Source organism: Cynocephalus volans, chromosome 4, assembly GCF_027409185.1.
Source record: "Cynocephalus volans isolate mCynVol1 chromosome 4, mCynVol1.pri, whole genome shotgun sequence".
Lineage (NCBI taxonomy): Eukaryota > Metazoa > Chordata > Mammalia > Dermoptera > Cynocephalidae > Cynocephalus > Cynocephalus volans.
Genome location: NC_084463.1, coordinates 155940945 through 155953779, shown reverse-complemented (window position 1 = coordinate 155953779; position 12835 = coordinate 155940945). Strand labels below are relative to the sequence as shown.

The 12835-nt window shown below is 37.4% G+C and overlaps 1 protein-coding gene across 1 annotated transcript; it reads right to left on the bottom strand.

The window, feature by feature from the left end:
* Positions 1 to 1670: 1670 nt before the first annotated feature.
* Positions 1671 to 11041, bottom strand: MS4A12 (membrane spanning 4-domains A12). The gene is made up of 6 exons (XM_063095148.1): positions 10781 to 11041; positions 7442 to 7579; positions 6446 to 6502; positions 4637 to 4753; positions 1959 to 2069; positions 1671 to 1778 (listed from the first exon to the last, which is right to left on the bottom strand). The coding sequence occupies exons 1-6, from the start codon at positions 11039 to 11041 to the stop codon at positions 1671 to 1673; spliced, it is 792 nt and encodes a 263-aa protein (XP_062951218.1).
* Between the last annotated feature and the right edge of the window lie 1794 nt (positions 11042 to 12835).

Sequence of the window (12835 nt, the reverse complement as noted above, 5' to 3'; positions counted from 1 at the left end):
CTCTGACCATGGAGTACGTGTCTTCACGTTTGCTGAGCTGCTGAGTTTCATGGTGAAGGACACAGCACTCCTAATCACCAAGTTGCTAACTAGTTGGGACCCAGGCAGGACAAGAACCTTGAAACTATGTGGCTGTCATCTGACATAGTAAATTTGCTTTCCTGGATGCAAAAATTCTATTCTTCTCATCTGCCTCTTTCCTGATTTTGGTTTCTCTGCCTATTCTTTTCTTGTATTTCCTCCACCTTTGGCTTCTTTAATAATGTGAACGTTTCAAGAAAGGGTAATACTTTGCTATTTTCAAATCATTTTCATATAACATTATCTGATTTGATCTTCACAACAATTCCAGTGGAGGAAAGGCAGATATCTCAAGTTTTGATCAACCCATCTCTTTTTTTTTTCTCTCTCTATCCACTTTAGATTTTTAGTCCATCACTTAAGTAATATTTTTGATAATCTTCTAAGCATTCTTGCCTCTCTGCTATTTTATCATCCCCTCTAGCAAAACTCTGGATGAAATCAAGTAGATATTTTCTCTGTATCCATATCTGAACAGTCAAGCCCTGCTGGAGCAATTTGTTCATACTATAAATTTGTTATCACCCCTTGAATGTGCCCTCAGTACAGTTTGGCAATCCTCCATTGTTTCTCTGATCAGTTTATTCTACATTTTTATGACTTTTCCAACATTACCCATTCTGTTCAATATTCTGAATCTACCTGTGCCCCCCACTGTGGGTATAACCTCATTGCTACTTTGACAGAGATGACACGAGCCCTGGTATTGAACCCTCCCTATGCACTCACTACCATTATCGCAGACCTATGGATATCTGCAACAATTACATCTTTTCTTCTTTCTTTTGTGTAGAGAAATTGCCCTTCTTGATGACTTTGGCCACGTTCTCCATCTGTACTTTTGCTATCTTGAAACTTACACTGTCATTCATCCCCTCTCTCACCTGGATTGTTTTGACTGGCTTTTAAACATGCCCTCATTTCTCCCATTTCAAAAACAAAAAGCCACTCTCCTGGTCCTGCTCTTGTCCCATTGCAAATAAGTTTAATATAAGTGAAAATACTCTGTAAATAGCAAAACTTCATAGTTATCCAAGAGGCAAGATGTTTGATGATATTAATGTACAGGATAGTATGGCCCCCAACAAGGTCAACTGGGTATTTGCTTTCTGAATACAGAAAGGGGAGGAGGAGAGGAGTAAAGGAACTCCAGATACATAGGTACCCTGCAAATAAATCAACATCAAAGAAACTTTATTGGTCTGATTTACAGTGTTTTATCAGATCTACTGCTCTACAACCAATGTCAAACCAAAATATATTTAAAAAATATACCAAGAAAGTCTCATGTTCTTAATGGCATTTTATTGAGGAAAAGGTAGTGTGAACAGGTAAAGTTCTAATATTAAGAAAGGTGCAGAGTCATTTTTTAGTCCTCTGGTCCTTCACTTTTTCCAGTGTGTAGTAGTGGTATGTAGGAAGAGACAGTGACAGGGAAATATAGTTATCATTAGTGATGAACCTAAGAACAAATCTCAAACACAGTCTTTAAAGATTAGCAATCGTCATGGACAATAAAAGCCACCTTCTTAAGAAGTTTCTGCAGGGCAGTTTTACTCCATGAGATTGGATGGCTGCCCCTTTTTCTTTTAATACCTAGGGTCATAAGCTGGGTCGTTGTCATTTCTGGGAGGAGTTGAGGAAGTTTCTATTGTCAAGGGGTTGGCTGAATACACAGTTGGAATAACCAGGACAGACTGGAAAAAATAATTAAAACAAACAATATTATTACTATAATTCTACTCAACTTCTCCTAGTCCCATCAAAGTCAAAAACAAAGAGCACTCTGGTAAGCCCATAGGGGGATTTAGCAGACACAAGTCTGTATTTCTCTAGCACATATTCAGAATATTTTACAGAGAAGAGACCCAACTCACCCTGTTGGTGTTGGCAATTGTTTGGTTGGCAAAATGGGCTGTGGCACAAGTTATGCAGAACTCTAAGAGGGAGAAGATCATCAGCATGGCCGAAATTCCTTTCCCAGACAGCTAAAATCAGAAATAAACACAGGGAAATTGTGGCTAATCAGTGGGTCTCACATGGGCTTCGAAAACTTACTAGCTCATCAAATGTGCTATTGCTTATACTCAACTTGCTCTATGATCATTTTTCCATTACCATCCAATGCTTATTTCAGGGGAATGTGAATTTATTTTGGATTTTCTTTAAAATGCCAGAAGACTTTTCTTTTGGTGAGTAGACTATTTCATTTAGAAATATTATAAAGGAGATAGACTTTTTTCTTTGCAGTGACTTCCTTGTTTTTATAAAAATGTTACCTACTCATTAAAAAAAAATCAAGTGATATAGAAACCAACTAATCGTGCCAAATGGAACTGCCTAGAAATAAACAAAGTTAATATTTGATGACAATTATTCTAGATTTCTAGGTATTAGCAGAAGGTAAATAGGATAATGGATGCATGGAGAGACAGCGTGAGAGAGGGAAAAAGAGCAAGAGAGGGAATGAGACAGTGAGCAAGAAAGAGAGAGAAATATTCTCTAAGAATGGAATCATACTTTGTTTTGACTTTTTTTCTTTTGCAGCTGTCCAGTGATGTAATACCACACTCTAACCTGCCAGCCTTATTTCCTATTTTGCAATAAAGTATTAAGATTGCCATCTGTTTATTCAGATATAGTATAGGTGAATTTTCCTTGATTCACCCTTCCACTTACCTGGTTCCAATTTGTTTTCCTTGTTTCCAGCTACAATTTGAGGGCTAGATATTGTTTTATGTCCATTTTTCTGAATTATAATCAAGCAGCTATTGCGGGGAGAGAGAGAACTTACTTAGCTGGCACTGAGCACAGTTCTTGTTAGTCTACATGGACTTTGCTTTCTCTCTGTTCTGAGAGTGACTAAATGCCTGATCCTAAGGCATGCTCCATGGCTGGAAGCATATTCTGTTCGTGTGGGTTTCTGCTCATTCCTGCGTGTCAGCAAAGTGCACTGGAAGGTTTTAAATCTGGTGGCTTTTCCTCTTTCTCTTGGGGTTCTACCATACAGGATTTGCTTTATCCTCCCAGATAAAGCAAAGACCCATCTCCATCTTCTTAGCTCCAGATTGGAGAGCATTAGTGAGACTTGTCAGTGTCTATTGGCTTCTCCTCTTTCCTTGGACTTATTTCTGGGGCATAAGGACCAGGGCTAGGAGCTGTGCTTTCTTCTGCCACCCTGAGTCACATTAGGATTTGTTTCTCTACTTGGATGCCAGCTTAAAATCTGTTTTTTGAATTATTTTTGTTCTTTTTCTTTGGTATCTTAGAGGATGAATTTTTTTTGTTCTTGCTTCATTCCTCCTTATTTACCAAGAGTTTCCCTCATCTATTATTGCCTCCTTATAACCTCCTCTTTACAATTCAAACAGTGGTCTTTTCAAAACAAGATGAGATTGTTCCAGTTCCTTACTTAAAACTCTTCTGTATCTTTAACAAAGAAGGATCATTGCAAAGTCTGGTGGACAAGGGTACTTCCAACTATTGTCACTTAAAAGGACAGACTCTTAGGTCCACGTTTTTGATGACGTTGCTTAGACAACTTTCAGATGATACTAGTGTTTGGAGTCAGGATTGCAGACCCAATATGAGAGAAGCAGATGGCTTCAGAAGACTGCTATTCCAAGATCCAGTGGAACAGAATTACACAGTACTGAGTGAACTGATAAGGGAAATGCTATTGTGATTATTGGCTTAAAATGCTGTTGATATTGTCTTAACGTTCTATTTTCTAGATATATAGGAGAGTTGTTCTCTTTTTTTCTTTAGATATATGTAGCCCATATCAATTTAATAAACTCTGTTTTTGGTAAGCTGGAAAAAAAAAAAAAAAAAAGAAAAAAAAAAAAAAACCCCAAACAACAAACCAACCAAAAAACTTCTCTTCTGTGGCTTCTCATTGTTCTCAGAATGAAGACCAAAGTCCTTAAGTTGGCTGTTGAGGCAGAATGCCATCGTCCAGTCCAGCCTCATTTGGCACCATATTCCTTCACTCCTTCCACATAGTAAGAATTCCAGCCGTGAGACGACCCATTGCCTCCTAAGGTCTGAGTCCATGATTGGCCTGTATTCTGCTAATGAATGGCTGATTCTTTTTTGAGCACATTCAGAGTCACGTGCTTCATCTTGCAATTGCTTCATTCCTTGGGTTTCTCTAGTAAAAATCGGATGTCCTTGTCACTGACATGTTTCTCTCACCCCATTCTTACTCTAAAATAAGAAAAGTCACCTAATAACTTGACTATCTGCTTTGTATAGAATTATTTGGAAAATAATTTTTAGGCGTCTTGAAGGCCAATCCAAACCCTTCCTCATTTGTTTATGTGATTCACAGTGAGATGGATCAATAAGGGATGCCCTTTAGGCCTTAGTCCATCTGCAGAGGTAACTCTCCCACTTTATTCTATAGTCCTAGAGATCACATGACTGGGGTAGTGCTGGAATAGAAAAATAGGTTTTCCACTAGAGTTACTGTACAATAATAAAAGATGAAAAATAGACCCACTCTATGGGAGTGAAAAGAGAGCAGGCATGTGGTAGATTATGGGATACTTACCACTGTCCAATAGGTTTGGTTATTTACTTCATTGATGATCATATCCACCAGTAACAGAATCACTCCAACAAGGGCAAAGATAGAACTAACAATATTCATTCCTAGGCTGCTTTTTATCTAATGGAGATGACAGGAAAAATAAATATATAGGATAAGTGAAATTAAATGAAATAAGAATCAATTCAATTTAATGATTCTTCATCTTTGAAATCTTGAAACAATTTTAAAAATTGAAATGTTTTTTTTTCTGCCCTTCTGGCTGGTTAATTACTCTGTATGCAGCTTCGATGGAGGGTACTTCTAAAAAGCTACAGAAAAATGTAAATAATTTAAATTTAAAACAGAAGCCCATATTTATCTAAAAGCTTCATGCATAGTAACTATGCTTCCTTTTTAAAAAGAATAACAGGTAAACTTTAAATTAGCATTTTTCTGTGACAGACACTGTGTTAAATTCTTTAAATACATCATCTCATTTAACTCTTACAGTCGTTGTATGAGGTGGTACTATAGCACCTGATTTTATAGATGGGAAAGTATATGCACACAGATTTTTTGCTGATAAATTTAGGAGTTCATGAAAACCCTGAAGTCTCTCTAGGGACTAAGTAAAAAACCCCAAATGTAGAAGGAGAACAGCTTTAGGCTTTTGTGGGTAGAGGTGTATGAACAGAATACAAAACTTTCCCCAGTTGCTACAATAAGATTTTGACATACAGCAGAATAATTGTGAAACTAAGTCATCAGCTGACTTGCTAGGGGTGGCACAGTTTGAGTTCTTCAGACTGTGCTACTGCTTTAGCATCCTTAAAAGTCTCTCGAAGGCCTGTAAAAGGCTCTTAGAAAAATCACCTTAGGTGAGTTTCAGTGGTTGTCTTCTCCAAAAGGACAGAGTCTATGCTTGAACAATATCATTTAGAAGGGAGGACCCATTAAGGATACAGAAAAAGTATGCTTTATTTTGTTTTCAGATTATGACAGGAATAGCTAATCAGGAATAGGCTGAATTTAGTTTAATTTAATTTAATTTTACTACATTATTTTTATTTTGTCTAGAAAAGCATGAGCTACATCATTCTACATTCTCATTTCCCCATTCTTTCCTTTTGTTCTGGATTACGTATAATCTTGAGACCACCTCTGCTCTAGTTGACCCTAGTTCTTGGAAACTCATTTTATTCCTCCTGGTTAAATAGTAGGCCAGGAAATTGCAATGGGTGGAGGTTCTGTGACTGCGAGAACTGAAATTCCTGTCCCAGTGATTATTTTTATAAACTTGTCTTTTGGAACAAGCTAGATGCTTTTAATGGTGACTTAAAGAATTGTAAAAAAAAAAAAAAAAAAAAAAAATCCAATCTAAATAAGAGATATACACAAATAAAAAAAAAAAACACAAGGCAGAGCTGAGAAATGGCAAATGAACAGTAGAGATTTTATTACTGATATGGCAGGTAGATATTTCCTGGTTCCTGGATTCTTCTTTGGACTTCCACTAATGCAATAAATGTGCCTCTACTGAACCAGGGGGCCTTTAGGTTAAAGCTTAAACAGCCTTTATCTTCACTACTTCCAACCCTTATCTTTACTACTTCTTGTGAGTTCAAGAGTCGAGATGTGGAGCTCTGCCGCTTCTGAGTGGCAAGTAATGTGAACAATTCCCCCACCCCAGCACACATACCATGGGGATAATCAACAGATATTTTGGGAAAAGTGCTCCCATTGACATTTTCTGAATCTACCTTTTCAATTTTCTTCCCCAATAAAACTAATCTTTAAAGGGGTTTAAAAAATAGCAACATTCTAACTTACCAGACAAGGGGAAAACTTGCTGGATGCTGATATAGACAGAGAGCCAGAAATAATGAACTGTAGAAATAGACAAATTTATTTATGAAATAGTGGGTTCTCTGGTTGTACCTGGGCACTTCTCTTTATATGAAAGGCTGGTCTACTTATATTTATCTAGTCCCCCCTCTCAAAATTTCCTCCCATATATCTACACAATGGCATACTTCTCTGCTATAAAAAAGAATGAAGTACTACCATTTGCAGCATCATGAATGAACTTAAAGAAAACTGTGTCAAGTGAAATAAGCCAGACACACAAAGAGAAATGCCACATGTTCTCACTTATATGTGGGAGCTAATAAAAATAAATAAATACATAAACAAACAAATGGGGGGGAACACAACAATCACAACAATTCCTTGAACTTGTTAAAGACGTGAACAGATATGATGTTGATGCGGGTGGGAGGGGGGAATGGGAGGAAGGGAAAGGAGGAATTGTAAAGGACCACAAAAATCAACTACATTGTATATTGATAAATTAAAAAAAAAAAATCCTCCCAGACTTCTCAGTTTTCTGGAGTAACTCTCAGGGGTAGATCCTTGAGTTCCTCTTTTTTTCCCCTCTCTCTCTTTAGTTTCTTGCATAAGAAGAATTTGTTCTCGTTTTAGCTTTTCTTGTTGTGATGATTCCTGAGCTTACTGCTCAATCTCTTGTCATTATCAATTGCCTATTTTCAGTCATGTTTCCAATAGCCTTTTGCTCCTCTCCAAACACCACATACATTTCCATCTAAAATGTAACAGGGAACTAAAAATTTGGCTTGAAGAGTACTTGATCAGAGTAAACTTTAGGGTATGGGCTTAAGCTGCCTTTTTATGCTGAATCAGAGCTGTTATTTCTCTAAATTCTGCAGGCCTCAGATGTGGGGCTTTTTATCAAGAAATGAGTTGTGAATAGGCTGTAAATATCTGTACTTTATAAACTGAGGAGAAGTGTTCTAGTGATCTACTCACAGAGAGGCCACCCCAGAATGGATATCCACCAATAAAAGAAATGGAGTCAAAACCCAAATGTTGATCATCAGAGTAGCTCATTAAACCCAAAATAATTCCAAAACCAATGTGCATTGATCCAATCACAATCTGGATCCCCTGAAAAAAGAAAACAGAAATTTTAAAACTACTTCTACATTTTCAGGCTTGTGAAACATTACTATCATTGCTGCTCTGCTTATTTTATTGTCAATTTTGCCAAAATCCATGACTGTCATTTAGGCATGCATGTAAAACAGGAGATGGGCCATGAGGATTTTGACATGCTAGAATAGCTGGGGAGCAAAGGCCTCAGCATAAGGCCTTGTTTGAGATATTTGGGGAGACTTGCTGGGGTGGCCCAAGGGGAATTCCTCAGAAAGTAAGTTAACTGCATTAGTTTCTCCAGAGAGCTTCTAAAAGACTTAGAAAAAAAAAATGCTTTAACTGTGACTTCAGTAGCTGTCTTATTCAAATACATCAATTCTCCATTTGGGTAATCCCATTTATAGGTAAAGGAATCAGTGAAGATAAAAACATTTATTGGGCATTAACTATATGCTTAGTAATGTTTCTTATCGAGCATTAACCATATGCTTGGTAATATTCTAAATACTTTACATTTATTGGTTCATATAATCCTCTCAACAACTGGATGGAGACACAGACACACAAAGAAGTTAGGTGTCCAAGGTCACACAATTACTAAGGGGCAGATATGGGAATTTACTCCAGATCCCATATTTTAGCTATTCAGTACTGCATCTCCTCAGGCTCAACTCAGCTCCGTCTCTATCATGAAGTCTTCCTGATTATACCAGCCAAATTAACCTATCTTTTTTCTTTCCTTCTAATTTTTTGTTGTAACTTATGATATAAAGCACACCTTATTACCTGATTTTGTACTCATTTATAAATATATATATTTTGAGTGGCAGGTATGCAATTATTATTATTTTTATCAGTCAAGAGATGATTCCCAAAGCTGAGGGATACATATTTTACTTCTTTATACCTCTTACTTCACCTTCCTTCATCCTGGATAGAGATAGATTTCTCAGAAAGAACTGTTGCTAGATTGGTCCGAAAGTCAATTGTAGACTTATAATTTATTTATTCCCAAGTTTATACCTTTATCCCAGAAGAGTGAAAATGTAAGACTATTGTGTTTTGTTTCTTCAATAATAGCTACTGAATACAATTAAATTCAATTAAAATTAGAACCCCCCTCCCCCAGCTTCTTAAATAATGCTAAGAGATTCATATTTTTTTGAAAATGAAATTCTTTGAGACTCTGGTAAAAGCTATGAAACTTTCCTCTTGAAAAATTATTCTTGCACATCCACAACCCCCCCACCCCCTCCATTTTTGCATGTAGCTTCAGAGTGGAGATAGGTCTCTTGTAGCCAATCATACATCTCAGTTGAAGAACCCCTGCATTAAACTTTATATTGGTTTTCACAAGCTCTTCTCTAGAGCAGCAATTTAATAATCTGGTTACGAACTTCTCATCCTTGCCTTTGCTGTCATCTTGATGAGGGGCAATTAGATCTTGGATTCATATTGGCTTTCTTTTCTCCTTGTATAGCCATGGCTGTACCATTTACTGATCAAAATTGCCAGTAGGATGGACTTAAACATTTGAACATGTAATTTATTCTGCACTTTCGGTCACAGAAGCACTTCAAATTCCAAGTTGATTGTCACATTTGCTCCACAACCTACTGCTTGTGACCCCTGCACTGCTGTGGCGACTGGGGGCTGCTAAGAGATGGACAATCACCAGGGAGTGGAATAGCTCCTGCCATGTGGAGATTTTTAGAAACAAAACTTCGCTTATCCTTGCAAGGTATTTTTATTGTGTGCCTCTTCAGTACCAGGCAGAATGGCTCCTCATTTGCTCAGAAAAAAGCAAAGCCTCACTGGGTCTGGCCTCTGGCCCCTCCCACTCTTCCGCCCTCCTTCCAACTAATCCCTCCATCACTCATTTGTTCTACTTTATTGTCCTCCTCCCTGTTCTTCAAATATGTCACACACTTTCATCTAAAGACCTTTGCACTGGATTTCTCTCTTGCCCTGATATCTGCATGGTTCACTCCCGACTTCATGTCTTTGCTCAAGTGTCATGTTCTAAGAAAGGCCCACTCTGACCTATTTGAAATTGCTACCCCCTCACTGCCTGGTACTTTTTATCCTTTTCCCACTGTTTTATTCTCTCTGTATCATTTATCACCTTCTAACACACTATTTATTCTACTTCTTTTGTTATGTATGTAATCTGATTTCCCCTGCTAAATTGTAAGCTCCATGAGGGCAGAGGTTGTGCCTGCTTTGTGCTCTACAACACGATATTTCTGACACCTGTGTGGGGTCAGCTGTGTGGGGGGCTGGTTTGTCCCATTTGCTCAATAGGAGCAGAGAATTTCCTCTATGTGGCAGGAGCAGGATTGAGGGGCTGCCTCCACAGCTTAGATGGGCTGTTGGAGGGGAACTGATGTTCATTTTTACTTTCCTAAACCACTGAAACTCAAAATAGGTAGTAAGATGGGTAGAAGAGTTTCTGGCATGTAATGAATACTCAATGTAAGTAACTGAATGCTCTAGCGGAGAAGTTGTACACAGGGAGAGCCTTGATTCAATTTGGTGGGATTGTGTTAGTGGTATGAATGAGGTACCTGGAAAAAACAGCAAAGGGACTAACAATTCCATCTAGGCAGGTGGTATCTTCACCTATAAGTAGGGGATATTTTAAAATGCCTGCTGAAAGAAGACAGTGGATATACAGTTCAAGGTACTCTTTGTAGAAGTTAGGTGGCAGTTAAGTCATAGTATCTCCAAGGGTACCAGTGAGAGAGGCACAGCACATGGAATGTCCCATAATTCACACTCAGCCTTCCTCACACTGCCCATTTGAAGTTCTTTCCCTTTTAAGGCAGCCATTGATATTAATTTTAATGTGAATTCACCTTTTTACTTAATACCAGACTTGTAACCTGTACAAAGAGAGGATTAAGATTTTCCAGAAAGTCCATTGCAGAAGTGAGATCAAGCTAGAAGTAGCAGTGTTCCCATCATGTCAATATTACTGAATTCTGCTCGGGAGTGTCATCTGTCACCTGTTTGGTTCTTGCTTGAACTGAAAATAAAATGAGCACAGGGTAAAGTGTGTATGCATATTAATTATTTCTGCCTAAAAGAGACACAGTTTCCAGAATAATGGTTTAATAATTGGATGTTATTCTCTCCACCTATATTATAACTCATGGGTACAAGAAAACTTTGCAAATACAAAATTAAAATTCTGTTAGTAAATAGACTTACCCCTAGTGCCTTTGCATCTTCTTTAAAGTTTGTTGCTGCTGTTCCTGTAGCTGGATTTACCATCTGTGTATTTCCTGGGCCCAGCTGATTGCTAGCAAAGATTCCTGGAGATGTGATGAATGTAGGCTGACTACCCTGAGCTTGGTTTCTTAGGTTTATGAAACCCAGAGGTTGTTGATACCCAGGAGCTGTAAAGCTGCTTGTTGCATAAGGATTGGGTATGGTTTCATGCACTCCAGAGAGAGTTTTCTTGGATGACATTGTCTTATCCTAAGCATTACAAAACATACCAAGGTGATACATTTACTCACAAAAGAAACTAAAGAAAACCTTGTCAAATGTTAACTATTTATGCAAATGAAAGAGGGCAAGTGAGCAGATACCGGGCAATGACAACTAATAGAAACGTGATTATCATTCGACTTTGGAATTCTGTATATCTTACGATTTGAAGGAAATGAAGGAAAGATGGAAATACATCTATTTTCCAATTTCTATTTGGTTTTGTAAAGTCAATCAATCAATCAATCAATCAATCAGTCAATCTATCTGTTTATCTACCTTCCCTGAATTCATTGCATCTGAAGGACAGGAGAAAGAGGGAAGGGACTGTGGTAGGCAGAATAATGCTTCCATCCCCAAACATGTCTATGTGCTAATCCAGGACCCTGTGAATACGTTAGGGTACATGGCAAAGGGAAATTAAGGTTGCAGATAGAATTAAAGTTGCTAATCAGTTGACCTTGAAACTTGATTGTTCATTTATTTATGAACGGTTTCTCATTTCATATTTGCTAGTTTCTGGATTAAAATCTATGTTTCATATGGAACTCAGATTATTAATAGCTAGCTCTATAAAGATTACAGCTATTCTCAGAATGCATTTTTACTGGATCAAGTTCAGGATCTATATAAAAGATTAAAGAGCTGAGCCAGTTCTGATCCTTTTAGATTATATCAAAATGACTTAATGTGTAAATGGCTTAAATTATTGGGAGGATAGCTGATTATCTGGTTAAAATGAGAATAATCCTGTAAATAATACAAGAAAAGGGAAACCAACGAGTAAACTCTTTTCATAGATTCTGCATATTAGTATGATTTTTCTCTTTACAATTGGTACAATATTTACCATCAATTGCCTTTTTTTCTGAAAATTAGAACAACTGCAATTATTTTTAAGCACAAAAAGCACATCAAAAAATCGAAGGTCTGATGAGATCAAAAGAGAAAAGCTCACTACTTTACTCTTTGACTAGATAATTTCAAATGAAAATTAGAAAAATTTACTTTTTCTAGTTTCTTTTTATCTGCCTTTCATGTTAACTTTACTTTTAACGGAGCGAAGATAACCAGTACCTTTGAGAATACATTAGAGCACACGGTGAAACATAATACTGAATTATTTCCACAGAATCACCCAGTACATCCATAGGTATACCAGTATATTTTCCACAAAAAAAATGCTGAACTAGTGAAAATGAGTGCTCTTCACCTATTATTTTTTTTTTGCCAGAAAGAAGCACCTTAAAGTGTGTTACAATACCAAGTACTCCCATATTTCTACTGTGCTATATAGTCCTGTGTAGCCACATTATCAGCCAACATTCATTATGAGGCATTGCTTCCTTGTTGCTGATTAATATTCATGGAATGGCATACATTTGAACCTATTTTGTCAACTTTCTTAGCGTTAGCTTTTGATATTTTTTCCTCAAAGTATCTTCTACCTGTTTTGTAGCAACTGACTTTACCATTCCTTTCCTGTTTCGTTTCTTTTCTGTTTCATTCCTTTCATAGTTTTGTTTTCCCTCATTTATGTACTGGTCCCTACATAGAGTCAACAACTGGCTTCATCTCTCCAGCCTAGAGAATGGAATGCAGCAGAGAACCCATACAGATAGGCCAGTCCCACTTTATCCCATTGACTTAGGTGAAGAGATAGGCAGAGATGTTTCAATGGACTTACCCTGTTCCTTTGGCACCTCTGTGTTTTCTCTCCTTCTTGCTCCAAGCTCTGTGTCAGTCTTGGATATTTACCTGGATTTTATAGGT

Excerpts from the sequence above, each read along its gene's own strand:
- MS4A12 (XM_063095148.1), bottom strand. The coding sequence starts at position 11,041 with ATGTCATCCAAGAAAACTCTCTCTGGAGTGCATGAAACCATACCCAAT. Across the intron at positions 7,580-10,780 it reads AAGATGCAAAGGCACTAGGG|GGGATCCAGATTGTGATTGG; the intron begins GTAAGTCTATTT and ends TTCTTTTTTCAG. Across the intron at positions 4,754-6,445 it reads GCAAGTTTTCCCCTTGTCTG|ATAAAAAGCAGCCTAGGAAT; the intron begins GTAAGTTAGAAT and ends CATCTCCATTAG.